The sequence below is a fragment of the Gorilla gorilla genome, chromosome 6 (genome assembly GCF_029281585.2).
Source record: "Gorilla gorilla gorilla isolate KB3781 chromosome 6, NHGRI_mGorGor1-v2.1_pri, whole genome shotgun sequence".
NCBI classification, from domain to species: Eukaryota; Metazoa; Chordata; class Mammalia; order Primates; family Hominidae; genus Gorilla; species Gorilla gorilla.
Window position 1 is genome coordinate 32,277,404 of NC_073230.2, and position 18,334 is coordinate 32,295,737.

General features: G+C 39.9%; 1 protein-coding gene across 4 annotated transcripts in view; it reads right to left on the reverse strand.

The window, feature by feature from the left end:
- The window catches only part of OSBPL3 (oxysterol binding protein like 3), a 186,422-nt gene that overhangs the window by 39,074 nt on the left and 129,014 nt on the right, over nt 1–18,334 (reverse strand). For 2 of the 4 annotated variants that reach the window (XM_055346883.2, XM_004045193.5), the window contains 4 exons: nt 14,911–15,041; nt 11,475–11,582; nt 4,703–4,837; nt 3,119–3,212 (listed from right to left, as the gene is read on the reverse strand). In XM_055346883.2, the coding sequence (XP_055202858.1) occupies nt 3,119–3,212; nt 4,703–4,837; nt 11,475–11,582; nt 14,911–15,041 (468 nt within the window). The remainder of the gene's footprint in view (nt 1–3,118; nt 3,213–4,702; nt 4,838–11,474; nt 11,583–14,910; nt 15,042–18,334) is intronic. The other 2 variants (XM_055346889.2, XM_055346887.2) reach the window with 1 other exon arrangement.

An 18,334-nucleotide genomic window follows, 5' to 3' on the forward strand; every position in this document is an offset into this window, starting at 1 on the left:
ACACTAATCTGAATTTTGAAAGAGTGCTACTCCACCGCCATCATCACCACCAATACTACTAACAGCTAACACATATCTTGCATTTTATTCTGTGACAGGCAGTCTTCTAAGCAGTTCACATGCATTATTCCTACTTATCCTATGTAACTACCACTTGTGGTAAACAGTATTATTATCCCCATTTCACAGATGAAGAAAATGAGGCATAGAGGAAGTAAGTATCTGGTCCTAGAACACACAACCACTGAGTGGCAGAGCTGGGGCTAACCAAGGAAGTCTGGTCCCTTAATCCGTATTCTTAAACACTTAACTTCCCCCAAGTACCCAGCATAGAGACAGGTCCTAATATGTGCCCAGCAACATTGTGGGGAAGAAATTAATAGGAAACACTCTAAAAACCTCATGTTTACTACAAACTCAAAGAATAACAGTGTAGCAAGACCTTGGTCCTAACATAGGCAAAATGATGATATGAAATGTAAAGGTTATTTCTGTATCCAATCTTTTCAGTAGAGTATTGATGCTTAGAAATATAATCTCCCCCAACCCCTGGGAATGTCTGTAAAGAACTAGGGGACACACATTTCTAGTATTCAAACACTGACAAAGAAGAAAACTGGGTTTTGCCCAGTGTTTGTTCAAGAAAGGCAACGTAGACCAGGCAAGGTGGCTCATGCCTATAATCCCAGCAATTTCGGAGGCTGAGGCGGGCAGATTACTTGAGGCCAGGAGTTCAAGACCAGCCTGGCCAACATGGTGAAACCCTGTTTCTATTAAAATACAAAAAATTAGCTGGGCATGATGGTGCGTGCCTGTAATCCTAGCTACTCGGGAGGCTGAGGCATGAGAATTGCTTGAACCCAGGAGACAGAGGTTGCAGTAAACCGAGATCGCACCACTGCACTCCAGCCTGGGCGACAGAGTGAGACCCTGTCTTCACACACAAAAAAGGGCAATGTTATTAGCATTCTCGCAACGTGGCTGTAAAGTAACTACAGAACCAGCTCTAACCTCTAAGCTTTTCCTAGCTGGTGTCAACACAGCACAGCTGTGGTCTTAGGTTCTGAACCATGTCCTCTCTTGACCTTTGACCTCTGAACATTCCATTAACTTTGTGCTTCCTATGGCTCCCTCTCTATAGACTCAAAGAAATGGAGGACTTCCACATTTGTCAATCCTCCTCATCTACAGTGGGAGCACCACTTTAGTGTGCATGCTGTTTGCCAAGGGAGTGATGTTTCTTCATTTCTCTTTCAACTTGCCTCCTTGTTTTTCTAGAAAAATAAGCAGCACACAAACTTGCTCCAGTGTTTTTGGCCTTCTTCTTCAAACCCACTGGTTCTTAGACCTTTCCACTAAGGGGTTCATCTCCCAAGAAACATTTCAAACAAAATACCAACCACGATGAGCATCTCACTTCTAGCAGGTGTGATACTGAAAGGATACTCTTCCAAAGCATGGTAAAATTACTTGCTTTCTTCCCCTATACTGCGGTCCCCCAAAAGATGGCTCTTAACCATTCAGATAACAATTCATCAGTTCACACATACACACTGAGCTGAGGAACACTGAAATATCAAAAAGGTGCCTGGCATGGTCCCTCTCCTTTGTGAAGATATGAAAATAGGTGGTGCTTTGAGTATCCAATGCATAGTGCAGACAAACCTAGAGACTCCAAGGCAAACTGAGTACCAAGACTGATAAGTGCTTGATGCTACAAGGACCCATGCAGAGAACTGTTCAGGTGGGCAGATTCTTTTTAAGGGCACCTTCCTAAACAGGCCAGTCTGCTTACTGAAGTCCTAAATCAGAGCTGTTTGGGGGGCTAGCCAGACACTCCAGATATTCCACAGTTCGAACTAGCATTATGAAATATCTTTCCTGCCCATCATTTCCCATCTTGGGATCAATCAGTAATAAAGGGTCATCTTAGGATACCCTGATGGGTCCGTCCAAGAGGTAGCCATTTGTTACTTTCAAATGTGTTGTTTTGAAGACTCTGAAGCTAAATGACCACTTGGATTATATCTTTTATTATATAAGTCCTATCACATTCCTAAATTATAAAAACCCCCTGATATCTCAGGGCAAAAAGCCATATTCTAACATGTCCTCAGAGAGAACACTAGAGTGCAAAAGGGATATCTGGCCCAGGCACAGTGGCTCACGCCTGTAATCCCAGCACTCTGGGAGGCAGAGGCAGGTAGATCACTTGACGTCAGGAGTTCGAGACCAGCCTGGGTAACATGGTGAAACCTCGTCTCCACCGAAAAATACAAAACTTAGCTGGGCATGGTGGTGCGTGCCTGTATTCTCCAGTTACTCCAGAGGCTAAGGCAGGAGAATCGCTTTAACCCGGGAGGCAGAGGCTGCAGTGAGCTAAGACTGCACCATTGTACTCCAGCCTGGGGACAGAGAGAGACTCCATCTCAAAAAAAAAAAAAAAAAGAGATATCTGTTACATTTTTTATATTCCTATAATTGGCATACACTCACTTTATAAAAATAAAAATTTGCATAAGTAGACAAATTTAATTGAATTAACACATCTTTCACATGTGGGTGCTAGATTATAAAATCCTAGGGGGTGGGGTCCATGTCTTAGTTTTCTTACAAAGTACTTGCTAGAGCTCTTTGCTTGTAGCGGGTCCTCTACACAGTTCACCCTTGAACAACACAGGTTTGAACTGCATCAGTCCCCTTGTATGCAGGTTTTCTTCTGCCTCTGCTACCCTTGAGATAGCAAGACCAACCTCTTCTCTTCTTCCTCCTCCTCAGCCTACTCAACATGAAGATGACCAGGATGATGACCTTTATGATGATCCCCGTAATGAACTGTAAATATGTTTTCTGTTCTAATGATTTTTTTAATAAAATTTTCTTTCCTCTAGCTTACTTTATTGTAACATTACAGCCTCAAATACACATAACACACAAAATATGTGTTAATCGAATGTTAGTAGTTACATCTTTGGGGAGTCAAAAGTTATACATGGATTTTCATCTGCATGGGGTATCAGCACCTTGAACCCCCATATTGTTCAAGAGTCAACTATACAACTTATTAGTATTGTATGAAAATCCAAACTTTTCAGAGATTAAATAATGTAAATCTTACCCAAGGTCTGTCTCTCATTATCTAAATCATTACTGAGATTATCTAAGGAAAGATTATCACTTATGTCACTGACATATGAGTCATCATCAGAAATCTATGGGAAAGAAGAAATAACATTCATTAGAGTTAGAATAAACAAGAGCCAGATTTTCATAAAACCCTTACTCTAAATGATCAAACATGTTGAGTCCCACACTACAAATACTCTTGGGTACTGTTTTCATAAAGGTCCATATACCAATCTGCCAAGGAGGTGTTCACAACAAACACCTGTTCTTAAAATTCTTACACATTCTGAATTAGTTCTCACAAGGAAAACAGCAAGCAAGCTCAAGACTGTTATTATAAAGATTCTTATTAATTCTGACTGCATTTTTAGAATTTATTAGTGTTTGAGTAGAAGAAGTTACAATTTGTCTTTGAGCTATTTGTGTAAAAAGTATCTTCTATGGGAATTAATACATAAACAAAATGACTAAGTCTGTATTTAAGGGGTAACATTATTAGTACACACTGTTAACTATAATAACTGTTATTCAGGAAAGGATAATTTTTATGCATCAACTTAAAACAAATAATGCTATAAACCAATATTACAATAACCATATTATCATAAAAATATAATAATTATATATTATAAATCAATATAGGTCAAATTCCATGATCAAAAAATATACAGGATGCTAATTTCCTTCTCTATAGTAGACACATTATTAAATAGGTAGAAGTCAAAATTATTAACCTGTACTTGAAAAGAAGTATAGCACTTTGAGAGGCCGAGGCGGGTGGATCACTTGAGGCTAGGAGTTCGAGGTCAGCCTGGCCAACATACGGAAGCCCGTCTCTACTAAAAATACAAAAATTGGCTGGGCATGGGGCACACGCCTGTATTCCCAGATACTTGGGAGGCTGAAGTACGAGAATTGCTTGAACCTAGGAGGCAGAGGTTGCAGTGAGCAGATATCACACCACTGCACTCCAGCCTGGCCAACAGAATGAGACTATGTCTCAAAAAAAAAAAAAAAGAGGCCAGGCACAGTGGCTCACACCTGTAATCCCAGCACTTTGGGTGGCTGAGGCAGGCGGATCACCTGAAGTCAGGAGTACGAGTTTGAGACCAGCGTGGCCAACATGGTGAAACCCTGGTCTCTACTAAAAACACAAAAATTAGCCAGACACGGTGGCACGTGCCTGTAGTCCCAGCTACCTGGTAGGCTGAGGCTGGAGAATCACTTGAACCTGGGAGCCAGAGGTTGCAGTGAGCTGAGATTGCACCACTGCACTTCAGCCTGGACAACAGAGTGAGGCTCTGTTTAAAAAAAAAAAAAAAAGTATAACAAATTTAAAATATCAAGTTACAGAAATGAGAAAATACCCAATGCTCTCTACTTTTACTTTTTCTTCTCACATATAGTATCATTTTATACTTTTTGGGTATGAGTTATGGGAGAACTCTCAGAATATAATGACTAAAAAGGGCAACTGAGTTTAGTGTTTCTGATTATGGATTATTTACTGAACAGATTAATCAGCAAAGCAACAAGAGAGATTTTTGAGGCACCTTACTGTAAACATTGCTCAAACCTCATTTTCTGAAGAGCTTGGAGATAACAGAACTTCCTGAGCATCAAAAAACTCAGAAAGGGAGTCAGTGATGGAGAGTCTACTTTCATTAGAAAGCTGATGAACTAGAGCTCGGTTTTCATCTCTGGAGTTTTCCTATTTGAAGAACAAAACCAAAAATGTATACATTTAGAAACATTCTCAAGAGAAAGAAAATAAATGATTTAGTTGTACAATACACAAGGTCACAGGCCCATGCAAATAAGCAACTCAAAGCAGAAGTCAGCTCCAACACTGAGATGCGAGCCTCATGCAAAACACAAAGTTCTCCCCCAATATGGGCACCTCACTTACAGGCACTATCACTTCTCACACACATGCAACAAATCACAAGGCAAAAAACAACTGTCCAGGTCACTCTTTGTTCCATTTAAAAGGGGAAAAATTCCAGTGCTCTCTGAATCATATCCTCTTATTCGCTACCACTGCTGGATGTTTCTTTTTACACTAAAATCTCCTCTGCATTGCACTGAATTCATGTCCTTGCATGGCTGGTTCAGAGCAACATAGCTTTCTTCTGCCCCTATGCTTCTGAGGGAACAATATGCTGCTTTTGAGGTGTCCCTTGACAAATACACAGTGCGTTTTGGTCCAGAAGCACCCTGGTGGCAGATCATTTACTATTCATGGATGAATGATATAAGTTCTCTTTGTCTGTCTCTTTCCACCCACAATGACTGCAAGGAAAGGAAGTCCCCGGTCCTCTTTATAAGCCTCTGTACAAATAACACAACAGAACATCATTGTTTTCTTATCTCGCATGACCCTCCATTCTCCACTCCACTGGGTCTGGACTTTCCCTCTGGGGAGGACTTAAGTCCTGAGCTGGCCATGGCAGGATATAACAATGAACCAGACAAGGTTTGTGGACTGAATGAATGGTGAGAGAACGCATCCAACACACATCAGACCAGGCCTGTGAAATAGACAAAGTGCTGGCAAAGTGGAGAGACTGATTCTGATTAGGGAGATTTTGTTTGAGGAGGGGCTTCACAGAAGTGGCACTTGAGGAAAAAGAACAGACTCAGGACAGGATGATTTGATTTCTTTCAATCAGAGTACACAGGTAGTAGTAAAACCACTCGTATTTTTTATTGGGCTAACAAAGGAGTTGCTTCCACATCATCCAGAATAATTTGGGGAAAAGGCAGATTAAGCTTGCCCAGAAATTGTCTGAATTCAGGATATACCCCTCAGTCTCATAGGGAGGGGATGCTATGACAGGAGGGCCACAGCAGATTTTTGTAATTAATAAAAGGCAAGTGGTCCCTTTACAAATTGCTTGCTTCAGTTTATAAATATGTATCTACAAACTGTTGAAATAGATATCCCTTTCGTAAATAAGGCATCTGCCCAAGGTATTAACAATCCTACCCATTTTAATACCCATGTAGCCTTCTGAAAACCAAGCCTCTTCTCTACCCTAACAAAGACATCACTTTAGAATCTATAAGTATCACAGATGTTAACTTCAAGGAAAAGGTCTCTCTCCTCAAAAGAGCCAGGCATAAAGCTATTGAGCTTGAAAACATCGTAAGGAATAGCTTCTTTAACACTCACTCAAACAAGAGAATAGTCCTGTGTCTTCCGTGTGCTCCTGTCACAAAAGATGCTCATCATTTATTTACTTGTTCTACTCATTAATTTATTACTAGTCACTCCTGCCATCTCTGTATCTTCCTCCTCCTAGACTGATGGGTCCAAAGATTTCCTGGCTGACCAACACTGAAAACAATATTCCTAGCCCCTAGCCCTTTCTGGCGTCTTCTTATATGTACTGTAAACTCACCAGCACTGCTGCACCCCAAGTCTACAGCATGGTGCCTTAAACAACTCAGGACCTCATTTGCTAAAATATTAACCCAGTCAGTTCAATTCAGTAATTTCCTTTCACATATGTAATGCATGACTGGTTGCTTATCTATTGTTTGCATTACAAAAAGTTAAATCAAGCGTGGCCAACCTACAGCCCGGGCGCCACATATGGCCCAGGATGGCTTTGAATGTGGCCCAACACAAATTTGTAAACTTTGTTAAAACATTATGAGATTTTTTTGTGATTTTTTTTTTTCTGGCTCATCAGCTATCATTAGTGTTAGTGTATCTTATGTGTAGCCCACAACAATTCTTCTTCTTCCAATGTGGCCTAGAGAAGCCAAAAGATTGGACACCCCTAAGTTAAATAAACAGAGAAAAGGGAGGGAAAGGAACATTCATAGCTCACACTATAACAACCACTACAAGCATTCTGACACATTTCTTGTGAAATAATTGTAATCATGCTATTTTCATATCTCTATGTACGTAATTTTATAAAGTTCGCCCAAATAACATTGCAAGATAGTTTTTTTCAAAATTAAACTGTATTCTGAAAATAAAAATAGGTATTCAAAATAGAAAATTTTAAAAAAGCAAATTAAATAAATATCACTTCAAGTCCCATTGAAGTCGATATGAATGTGGAAGTGGACGTGGCCCCTATTAACTTGCTGGCATTTTCATATTAAAATATTTGTGTACAAATTTTATTTTGAAAAACTAGGATAAACAGTCTACATATTATCTGCTCCATTCACTAACCATTATATTGTTAACATTTTCCCAGACCATTCAAAATTCTTTGAGACAATGAACTGTAATTGATAAATATTATATAGTGTCACAGAGTAATAATAAAATTAAGAATGTTTACAGATTTGCAAAAATGGTTTAGTATGTTTGTAAATATGTCTTTGCTTGTATCATGTTATTTCTTAGAATCAATTTTTGGAAGAATTATTAATAACCTTCAAGGCAAAATATATATTACCTAATTACACCAATAAGTAAGGAAACCTCTGTTTTTTCTACATTAAGGGTACTGCATACCATAATTTAGAAAACTTTTGAGCTAATCTAATTGTTTTAATTTTCATTAGGCTGAATAGTTTTTCCTTTTTAAAAACAAGCTTGTAGAGATGTTATTCTAGGGAGAGGCTGGATGAAGCCTGCATGGGACCTCCCTCTGCATTTCTTTGTACTTTCCTGTGAATTTACAAATATTGCAAAATAAGTAAAAAAAAAAAAAAAAAAAAAAAAGAAAACCCATACCTATCTGTATTTGTGTGTATGTGTTGTGTGTGTGTGTGTGTGTATGCGTGTGTGAATTATGGCCTTTTTCCATTTACTTGTTAAAGTTTTAAGTTACTTGATATTATTTGTTCATTGGTTACATATGAAAAACATTATCATTGATTTAGCATTATCTCAGTCTGTCAATTTTACTGAAAATATTTTTCCCAGTCTATTATTTGCCTTATTGTTTTGACACACATCACTTTTTCCTAAAAAAAAAAGTCAGATCTAATCAACATTCCTTTTGCAATTTTTTTCTATTGCAACCCAATTTAGAAAATCTTCCCTACTCTAGCAGTTTGATAAATATTTACATTAATATTTTTCGGTTTGAATTTTTATATTTAACTTGAATTTGCTTTTGATTCATTTAACATGCAATGAGAAGATTTAAACTTCTTTTTAAATTGCTTTCAGCAGGGCATGGTGGGTGGTGAGTGCCTATAATCCCAGCTACTTGGGAGGCCAAAGCAGGAGGATGGCTTGAGCCCAAGAGTTCAAGGTCAGGCTGGGCAGCATAGTAAGACTGTCTCCAAAATAATGGTAATTAATTATAATAATGTAATAAATTTCTTTGAGCTGTGCCAACCTAATTTATTGAATAATCCACCCCTTTCCCATTGGCTTTTGATGCCTTTTCAAACCATAATCTTTATTTCTTTTATATACAAAATAACATCTATGCTTGAGAGAGTTATTCTGTCCCATTCTTACCCATCATCCCTTATTTTAACTGCTGGAGCTTGAACGAGTGTTTTATTTTCTGGCTTGGCATACCGTTCTTCATTATATAGCAGTGTATACTATTGAGAAAAGGATTGCTTTGGCCTCGTTAGATGTGAATTTAAATCTCAGCTCTGTCTGTTACAAGCTGTATGTCTGGAGGAAGTTATTTAACCTCTCTGAGCTTTAGTTCTCTTGTTTCTCAAATGAAACTATCACCACCTACTTCATAGAGTCATGGTTAGGATTTTGTGAGGTAATGTATTCAAATGCATGCCGATATAGCAAACAGACATTAAAAGAATTAAGTTCCCTTCTCTTTCAGACTTTTCTTTAAAAGTTTGGCCTTTTTCAGTCTCTTAAATGGACATTGGATGTAGTATGGTGTTACCTCCCAAAGTCACTTGCCCTTTCATTTGGAATCTAAAATAATCGAAAAACTGATAACTTGATAATATTAAATCTTCACATTCAGGAATATAAAACAGGAGAACTTGGTAGGCTGTGGGGGTAATTTCTGATATTAAAAAAGGTGGGCATTTTAGAATTCAATTAGCCAGGCCCAACACCAAAGATGGGTAATACGTGTGGCTAAAGGTAACGAGGCCGGGCGCGGTGGCTCATGCCTTTAATCCCAGCACTTTGGGAGGCCGAGGTGGGTGGATCACAAGGTCAGGAGATCGAGACCATCCTGGCTAACACGGTGAAACCCTGTCTCTACTAAAAATACAAAAATTAGCCGGGCATGGTGGCAGGCGCCTGTAGCCCCAGCTGCTGGGAAGGCTGAGGCAGGAGAATGGCATGAACCCAGGAGGCGGAGCTTGCAGTGAGCCGAAAAGGTGCCACTGCACTCCAGCCTGGGCGACAGAGCGACACTCTGTCTCAAAAAAAAAAAAAGAAAGAAAGAAAAGGAAACGAAGTGAGCAAAGAAAGTGAGAGTTCTAAAAGGAGAGCACCTTGGGCTGACCCCATTGGTGGAGACTGTCATTTCCCAATAGAGTACCAGAGGTAACCGGGAGTTACCGAAAAAAAATTAACTGGAATTAACTGGAGTCAAGTTTTCAGTCTGGGAGGCCATTTTCACTTACTATCCTACTTATGTCCTGAAGGCAACAATAACTTTACCTTTGCTGGGAAAGTTAGCCTGAGTCACTCCATGATAAAAGGAATAAAATAAGGGAAACAGAAAATTTCTGAAAGAGGAAATAGATAAGGTGACAACTGCATCACTGATTCAAGACTCAAGAAGGCTGTTTTGGAAGGTGTGCATTTGAAGGATGTTATTGTTACCTCTCAAGGACAGTGTACAGCATTTCAGCTTTCAGGTATGCTACTTTTAAGATCAGTTTAAAATATGCATTTTAAATATATAGTTTAAAAACATGTATTTTAAAAGACTTGTGATTTTGGTTTCCTTTCCAAAACACAAATAGTTCCAAGTAGACATGCCAAGCATAAATTCATAAAAGCATAAATGAAGGTTATGTATTTAACTACCTGTTAAATAAGTAAATAGTGATAATAGTATTTAAAAGGTAAATACTGTCTGAAAACATGCACAAACTCCAGATAATACCATAGTACATGGCAGCTGGTCAGTAATGGCTGATCCTGGCCATGACTGGGTCCTGTTTTTAGCCAATGTGCAGACTCAAAAGAGGGCCTGCCCAGGCCTAAGGTCAAGGCGCCGTAAGTAATGTTTAGGTGCTCAATGCTGCAGGTGACAGTTTAGGTCTGGGCTAACATAACTGAAAAGTGACCTCTTGTGGGTAGCGCTTCTATAAAAGAATGTCATACTTAACCACTAGCATGTGCCTCAGAAGTAGTGAGAGACCCACAAGCTTCTGCCAGACAGAGGGTGAGGCTCATGGGAGCGGATGGGCCTGTCCACACATGGCACCATCTTGTCTCCAAATGGGTTCGGTGCCCGGAGCCCTACAGTCCATGTACTGACTGACTTCAGCCTCAACTCGCCTCACCACCCCGGCACAATGGCTTCCCAAGGAGTGAAGGTGTGTGAGGGGTTTGTTTTCTCTGAGGACAGAAAAAGAAGGACGAAACACTGTGATTAAACATTACAAACTTCTTTTAAAAACTTACATAAACACACACCTCTTGTCTATTACCTGCCTTACATTTTTTATTTTAAGTGTACTCAGTCTAATTCATTTGTTAATAAAAATTTAGCATATCTGAAGCAGGCATTTAATATAAAAAATAGCTTAAAAACAGTTTTTACTTTCATTACTCTTTCCTACTTATTTTTTGAGTAACCTATTTGTACTTTTCTGAAATTTCTCATTTTAAACATGCAAAGGCTATTTTGGATAAACATCCCTAGACTTGAAGAAAGATTTTTTTTAACATACTTTTAACTGACCAAGAGACACTTTAATTGTAATGAAGTATTTTTTTTCCCTAGAGTGTACAGCCGCATTCTATAAAAGAAAAAGAAAATCACAGAAAAGGGAGAAGGGAACAGCCACAGAGAAAGGGTTAGAGGGGAAGGAGGCTGGCAGGGAACCAAGATACTGCAGGTCAGAGAAACGTAGGTTTCTTCAGTAGTAACAAGAGAAAATGTTTATCTCTCTATAGTTCCCACTCCAGTACCACTTAGTGAAAGGGGTGACATTTAGGAGCGAAACAGAAATATAAAAAAAAAAAGAGTTCAGGGGAAGGGAGCAGTTTAAAAATGCAATTAGCAGCATATGCTCAAGAAAGCGTTTGAGCCCGAGACCCCAGTCCATGACCTAGCTGTGGCCAGCACCCAGAGAAGGAGGGCAGAGAGGTGGACAGCACCCATGAGGGGAAGCAGGGAGGTCGTGCAACCGGACAGATGGTATCACGGGAGCGGGTGGCAGCTGGGGAGACATTACCAGACGAGAAACCTACCCACCTCTGCCAGATTGTCACCCGACTTGGCGACAGCGGGGGAGTCGAGGAGCAGAGACTCGGCATGGATTCTGCGTAAGCGTTCTTTAAGATCTGTGTTTTGTGCTAGGGCCTGGAACATGTTAAAATAGTGGGGCTCTGTTAATAAATGGATGTTTCAGAAAAGCACAGCAGTGGGCCCTGCAGGAGCGATCTCTAAGAGCTTGATGAAACTCTTAGTGACGTGGTCTGACAGCGCACTTTCTGGACTTTTTCCTTGAATGCTCTCCAAGAGGATACTGGTTCTGAGATGCCTGGGAGATGACAAACCTGGAGGCTCTGGAAATGATGCTCTTTTTCTTCTCTCATTCCAGACATGGAGGGAGGGTTGGTAAGTGCAAGAGAGAGGGAAGTCACAGACACTGTCGGCTTCTGTTAAGACCAGTGGTTCCACAGCATCTCCTCCTCCTCCCCAACTGTCTGGAGTCTCTTTGGCCAAATCCCTTCCTAAGGAATCCAGGCTGCTATCTGCTTTGAAGAATATGCTGGCCCCACCCCTTATGATTGGACATATTTCAATGTTACTTAATTATCATACCCATTGAATCAGATTTTAGAAAGTGTGCTGGAGGCCAGGCAAGGTGGCTCACACCTGTAATTCCAGCACTTTGGGAGGTGGAGGCGGGCAGATTACTTGAGCTCAGGAGTTCGAGAACAGCCTGGCCAACATGGTGAAACCCCATCTCTACCAAAAAATGCAAAAATTAGTTGGGCATGGTGGCACACGCCTGTAGTCCCAGCTACTTGGGAGGCTGAGGTGGGAGAATTGCTTGAACCTGGGAGGCTGACAGATGTTGCAGCGAGCTGAGATTGCGGCCTGGGTGAGAGTGAGACCCTGTCTCACAAAAAAAAAAAAAAGAAATAAAGAAAGTGTGCTGTGTGCTGGGAAGTAGGGCTTTGTGAAAGATTAATTTTACTCTTTTCCAATATGGGTATTGATTGTTCTATTCATTCTTCAGGACTAAGGCAATTTATTTCAAAAAAGAATGAGTAAGCCTCACTTACCTGCATAAGGGCTTAAGGACCATGGCTCTGGGAATGGGTAAACGTGAGATGAAAAGCAAATCTGAGACTATGCCCCCAGGCCTCCTTTATATTTCCCTGGGCAGGGATCATTCCTTATCTCAACCTCTCAACTAGGAGGAAAGTGACTGAAAGGTAAAGGAAGCTGTTTCCTTCACGCTGATACTCCTGTGCACTTCATGACCAACTCTTCTCCAACGGTCTGTCTGTGGAAGGGGGACAAGTTCTCCTGACTGTCTTCCCAGACACTCACACGATCAGCTCCACGGGTGCTCGCACACAGATTCAGCCTATGTGTCTGTCTTTCTGACTCTTTTCTAAGAAGCTCTGAGCCTTTTGCATCCACCAGGGCCTGCAGGACCGACCTGCTGAAAGCACAGAAGGATGTGGTACTGCCTAATCCTCTACCTGGATCTCCAATAGGGATGCTGGCTTTGTTTTTCAGTCCCCGCAGAGCACATGGGTTATTTGAAAATCCTTGAGGACCACTTAAGAAAAACTACACGAGAGCTAAGATCACACAACCACATATAACAATCTCTCTGGAGCACTCACTTTATTCTGGCCAATGACAGTGGTAGGGAGGCTAGAATCTTAGTACAGCCTGAAAATTGTGCTATTTTATTAGTTTTTCTTTCCTTTGTAAGCCACAGGCAGAAGAAGAAAACATGGCAACACTGTGCATACAGCACCGACATACCCATTCTGATAACTCTGATATGGTTCTAAAAATTTTATTTTCAAAAAACAAGTCTTAAACCCCAATTGCGAATCCAAGCCAAAAAGGAAAGAAAGGATCATTCGGTTTTATCTGAAGTTTCCAAAATCGTGAATATGGGTGAGAATGAATTCCTTAGTGAAGGTGAGAACAGCCTTGGCCTAGGATACCACAGCCAAATAGGTCTCAGTGGCCAAACAGGCAGATTGACAAGATGAGGCCAGGCCTCTGTGGGAGGAGGCAGGGAGAGGAGGATCATGGGGAGAGGGACCTTGGAAGCCCATCACAGATACCTTTTGTAAATGCACTAAAAGCTAGCTTAATGAGAACAATAAGAAACTTAGGGGAAAAAAAACAAAAACACTTTGCTTCTGCTTCTCTCAAACCAAAATGGCACCAGTGTATGGCTGTCTTGTACAATAAAAAGGGGGCGATTCTGTGACCTTAAGACAACGTTAAGACTCTTCTTTATATATGGAGCAAGCCAATGTTATTTTTAATTTCTTTTGAAGATAGCATACTTGGAATGGTCCATCAGTGAATACTCCTTACATATTCTACAACAACTATATGTGCTACTGGCAGAGGATTTATCACTAACATTATATCAAGAGCATCACTTTTCTTAGCAATACGATAAATAGAAAATATGAATCAACATTTTCTAGTTCTCTCAATGCCTGTGTTGGCTTCTGGTTACAAGATCCTAAAATTTATCTCCCCTACCTGACCTGAAATAGAAAATTCAGTATTGCTTCAGATGGCAATTTCATATGTGCACACATTCTTTCTCTTTCTAAAGTAGGAATTCCAAAGTACAAGAAAAGAGTAAAAGCAAATCAGTATGCTATTTCAAAAGTTCTCTAGCCTCCTGATAGATTCAGGGTAAAAAAAAAAAAAAAAACGAGATAACTTTATTCAAATAGAGGTAGGACATGGCACTTTAATGGAGCCTAACTATTCTGAGGAATTAATTGAAACTGATGAAAAAAGGAGAGAGAATGAGTGACAATGGCTGAGAATCATTTGGGACCCTGTCAGTGATTTTCCTGTTACTATGAAGGTATAGTGATTGCCTGACAGGCACTTTCATGTGACTCATCTCTTTGTAGCCACGGTAGGGGGGCAGGGCAGGGAAGCTAAATGTCTTGTACTATCCAATCAAACAAAATAGCTCTCATGTCTCTGAAAGAGTGGTAAAAGGATCAGTGCTTTGCAATAGTGAAGATAAGAGCATGAATTGGAAATTTCACTCTGCCACCTGTCATTTGGAAAGTAAGGCTAAGCTTGCGGTGTCTCATGCCCATAAAATTTCCTCCAAACTGTCAGATTTTGTAAGCATTAACAGAAAAATGTCTGTAAGACACGCACACATACACACAAAAATGTACAATAAATATCTTAGAGAAACAAAAAAATTAAGATCAGTCAGAGGAAACCAAACTTAAAGAAGGTATCACTTAATAAAATACTAGCTATTAAGATTTGGATAGGTAAGTTTTGGTGTTTCAAATAAGCAGATTTGATGAAAGGTTAGAATATAATTTGGGTAATTTGGTTTTCTCCTGAATTTTCAACACAATCATGGAAATAGAAATTACAAACCATTCATGAGCCTGGACACATCTCAGGCATTCCTGGATGCAGACATGTAACTTACGGATGACAGGGCGTTCTTCAGACCAATGACCTGAGCAGACGGGGAGGAGGAGGCATCCTGCTCCATCAGCTGCTTCAGTTTCTCTCTCTCCGCTGACATGATATTAAAAGCTGACCTTAAAGTGAAGTAAACTATAGAGATAGAATCATTATAAAAAGGAATAAGGAGGCATAATTAAAAACAAAATACAGAAAAAAACATATCTCTTATAAAAGAAATAAGCAAAGTAACAGCCCTGAATATTTTGAGTATAGCAAATGTACATTCTACCTTGACTTTTAAAAAACACATTTGCCATGTAGAACACTCTAATGTAAACTAAGGCCTCTGGATGATGATGTGTCCACGTAGGTTCATTGACTGTAAGAGATGCAGTACTCTGGTGTGGGATGCTGATGGCGGGGGGACGGTGCCTACATGGGAGCAGGGGGCTTATAAAAGCTCTGCATTTTTGGTTCAATTTTGCTGTGGACCTAAAACTGCTAGAAAAAATTAAGTCTATTAAAATTAACTCCCATTCACACACATCTGGCAATTCTAAGGCCCCTATCCACTGTAATGTCTCATGACTTTATGACTTATCATCAGGATTTTCTGACACTTGGACTTTGCTTCTAGATCCTCAGTGATCAGTGTTTTGTTTTGTTTGTATCCCCAAAGACTGGAAAGGGTTAAAAACAAAGCTTATTGGTTTTCCAGGGGAAAATGTTAACACTGCAGCAGAAAAATTAGACAGCACCTTAATCAGGTGATCAAAATTAACTATTGGTGAGAGTCAGGTGGACCATGTGCCTCTAGGTAAAATAGGCTGAAAAAGACACAACATCTCCTTTGGTGTATGCCAGCCAGGGCTATGTAATCTGAATTTGATCATGAGGAAACATCAGACAACCGCAGAATGAGAAACATTTTATTTTTAAAAGTTGGCCTATACTATTCAAACGTGTCAATTTGACGAAAGAGAAAGAAAGGCTGAGGAACTGTTCCCAATTAAAGGAGGCAAAAGAGGAATGACAATGAAATTGACTCAAGGGGCAACATGGTACTAAAGGCATTATTGGGATAACTGACAGCATTTGAATATGGGAGGTAGAATAGATAAAAGTTGTTTCAATGCTGTATTTCCTGAATTTGATTACTATACTGTGGTTATATAACAAGAGTATTCCTATTTTATATACTAAAGCATAAAGCCATAAAGAACAACACGAGGTATGAATCCTACTCTCAAATGGTTCCGAAAAGTGAAAGCGTGTGTGTGTAGAGAGTGATAAAATAAATGTGGCAAATATTTAAAATGAAGTATTTGGGTAAAGGGTATACAGAAGTTCTCTGTATAATTCTTGCAACTTTTCTGTAAGTTTGTAATTGTTTCAAAACAAGGTCTTACTGTCTACCTTCTTGCTTGTTAGCCCTTCCAGCTGCAGGACCCAGAATCCCCCAGCTCTAACCCTGGCATTCAGCTACTCTGTTCCCTAGTGAGCACTCAGGTACAATGAGGGCTTAGCCACTATGGCCTCCAATGCCTGAACTGAAGTTTTAAAAAACATTAACACATACAGCACACACACACACAAAAATCATTATTCATTAGGTTTTGATCACATCATGTACAAATTACTTCCTAGGGATGAGGAAGCTGTTATCTAAATTACTGATCGTGGCTATCACATTTGAATATTATCTTTCCAATCTCCTTTATAATATTTTGTTTTAGAAGAGCAGGAAGACTGAAGAGACTCAGACACATGTCTTCTCAAATGACCTAGCACATTACTGAATTCCACAGGGCTGCATTTTTAGAAGTATTGTTATTCAAGAGTGGCCTATTTAGTAACACAGAAACTAAATAGGCATTATTGACTTACTTCATTTAATAGCATGGAGGACAACTAAACCTCTCTATATGTTGTTGCTGAACTTGTCTGAGGTTGTGGCATTTAGTGATGGACCTGAAACATCTTAACAAAGTCACAACAATTTGTACACACACACACACACACACAAACACACACAATGGTGCTGCCTCTGCCAACAGAAGATGGGGGTCAAATGGAACTAAAATTTTCTAATGACGCCTATGAAACACACTTAGCTCTTTGCTTTAAACAATTTAATTGAGCAAAATAATGGGCAGGACAACAGAGTAATCAACAGCTGGGGCTCCACCATCAGCCCTGGATTCTTCCCTACTCCATCACCTATTAACTCCATGACCTTGGATGAGTAAATGATGTGCCTGAACCCCAGTTTCCACCTTTGTAAATGGGGATAATAATAACTTTTACTTTAAATGGTTGTCATGAGGATTGAATGAGAGAGAGAATGCAGGTAAAGCACATAACACAATGCGTGGTATGTAATAAATAACAAATGTTACTGCAATAATCATAGTGATGCCGACGAAGGAGACACATGAGGATGAAAGTGATGGTGACTGCAGTCTCTTGAAATGTTGGCAGCAGCTCTAGATGATGCTTTACTCTTTTGCCAGGACAATGCTTGTAAATAACTGCACACAGGGTAGAAATTCTAGGAATGAGGGGTTGGCCAGAATCTATGGAGCTGTAGGAGAGCAGCCTTGGGAGGAGAGCAGCAAGCCACACAGTTACGGACTGCATCCTATGTCCTATTAGATAGGCACTATGCCCCTCCCCTGCCTGCCACACACACAGGATGCCCATGGCCATCTCAGTGGGTCCCCCGGGGAGCTACCTCTCACTGTCCTGTTTATTGCTCCAAATAAAATAAATGTGGCACTCAGCTAGCTGCCACTTTTCCAAATCAATTCCTCTGGCTTCCAGGTGACCTACAGAAAAACAAGGCTTTCCACCAAATGAGAAGAGTCCTACATAAATTTTAAAAACTGGCAGAATATACAATATTTGGTTCAAAATGTACAGCTGACAAGATTGCAGTAGGTGTAAGATAAGCAGAAAGAAACTCATATAGTCATTATATTTTATTGTAAGGAATAAAACGCTTCCTAAATCATCTGAAAAAAGGGTTTGGAAGACTAGATCCCTGTGTACTAAATTTCTTAAATGACTATTAAGGCCCACTCAGGACATTAAAATAGTCATTCACAGCCACCTAATGATCTGCGACACACAGGGCAATGATCAGAGGTTGCTCATGAGAGACCACATTTATATTAATTGTTTAAGACACAGGATCCCAAAAGTCAGGAACACTCTGTGATAGGAGTGCTTTCTTACTTATTTCTAACATGAATCTAAGCTTACTAGAGACAAATAAACAGCTTTAAAAAATAGAAGATTCAAATGAGTGCATCACATCTATGGTTACCTGACAATAAATAAAGCCACACAAAAAATCTTAGATGCTCAGAGATTACCAAAGCCACCCACCCCACAACACGACCAGCTCTTCACATCTCCAGCTTCCCCGCCAAATGGTCTGT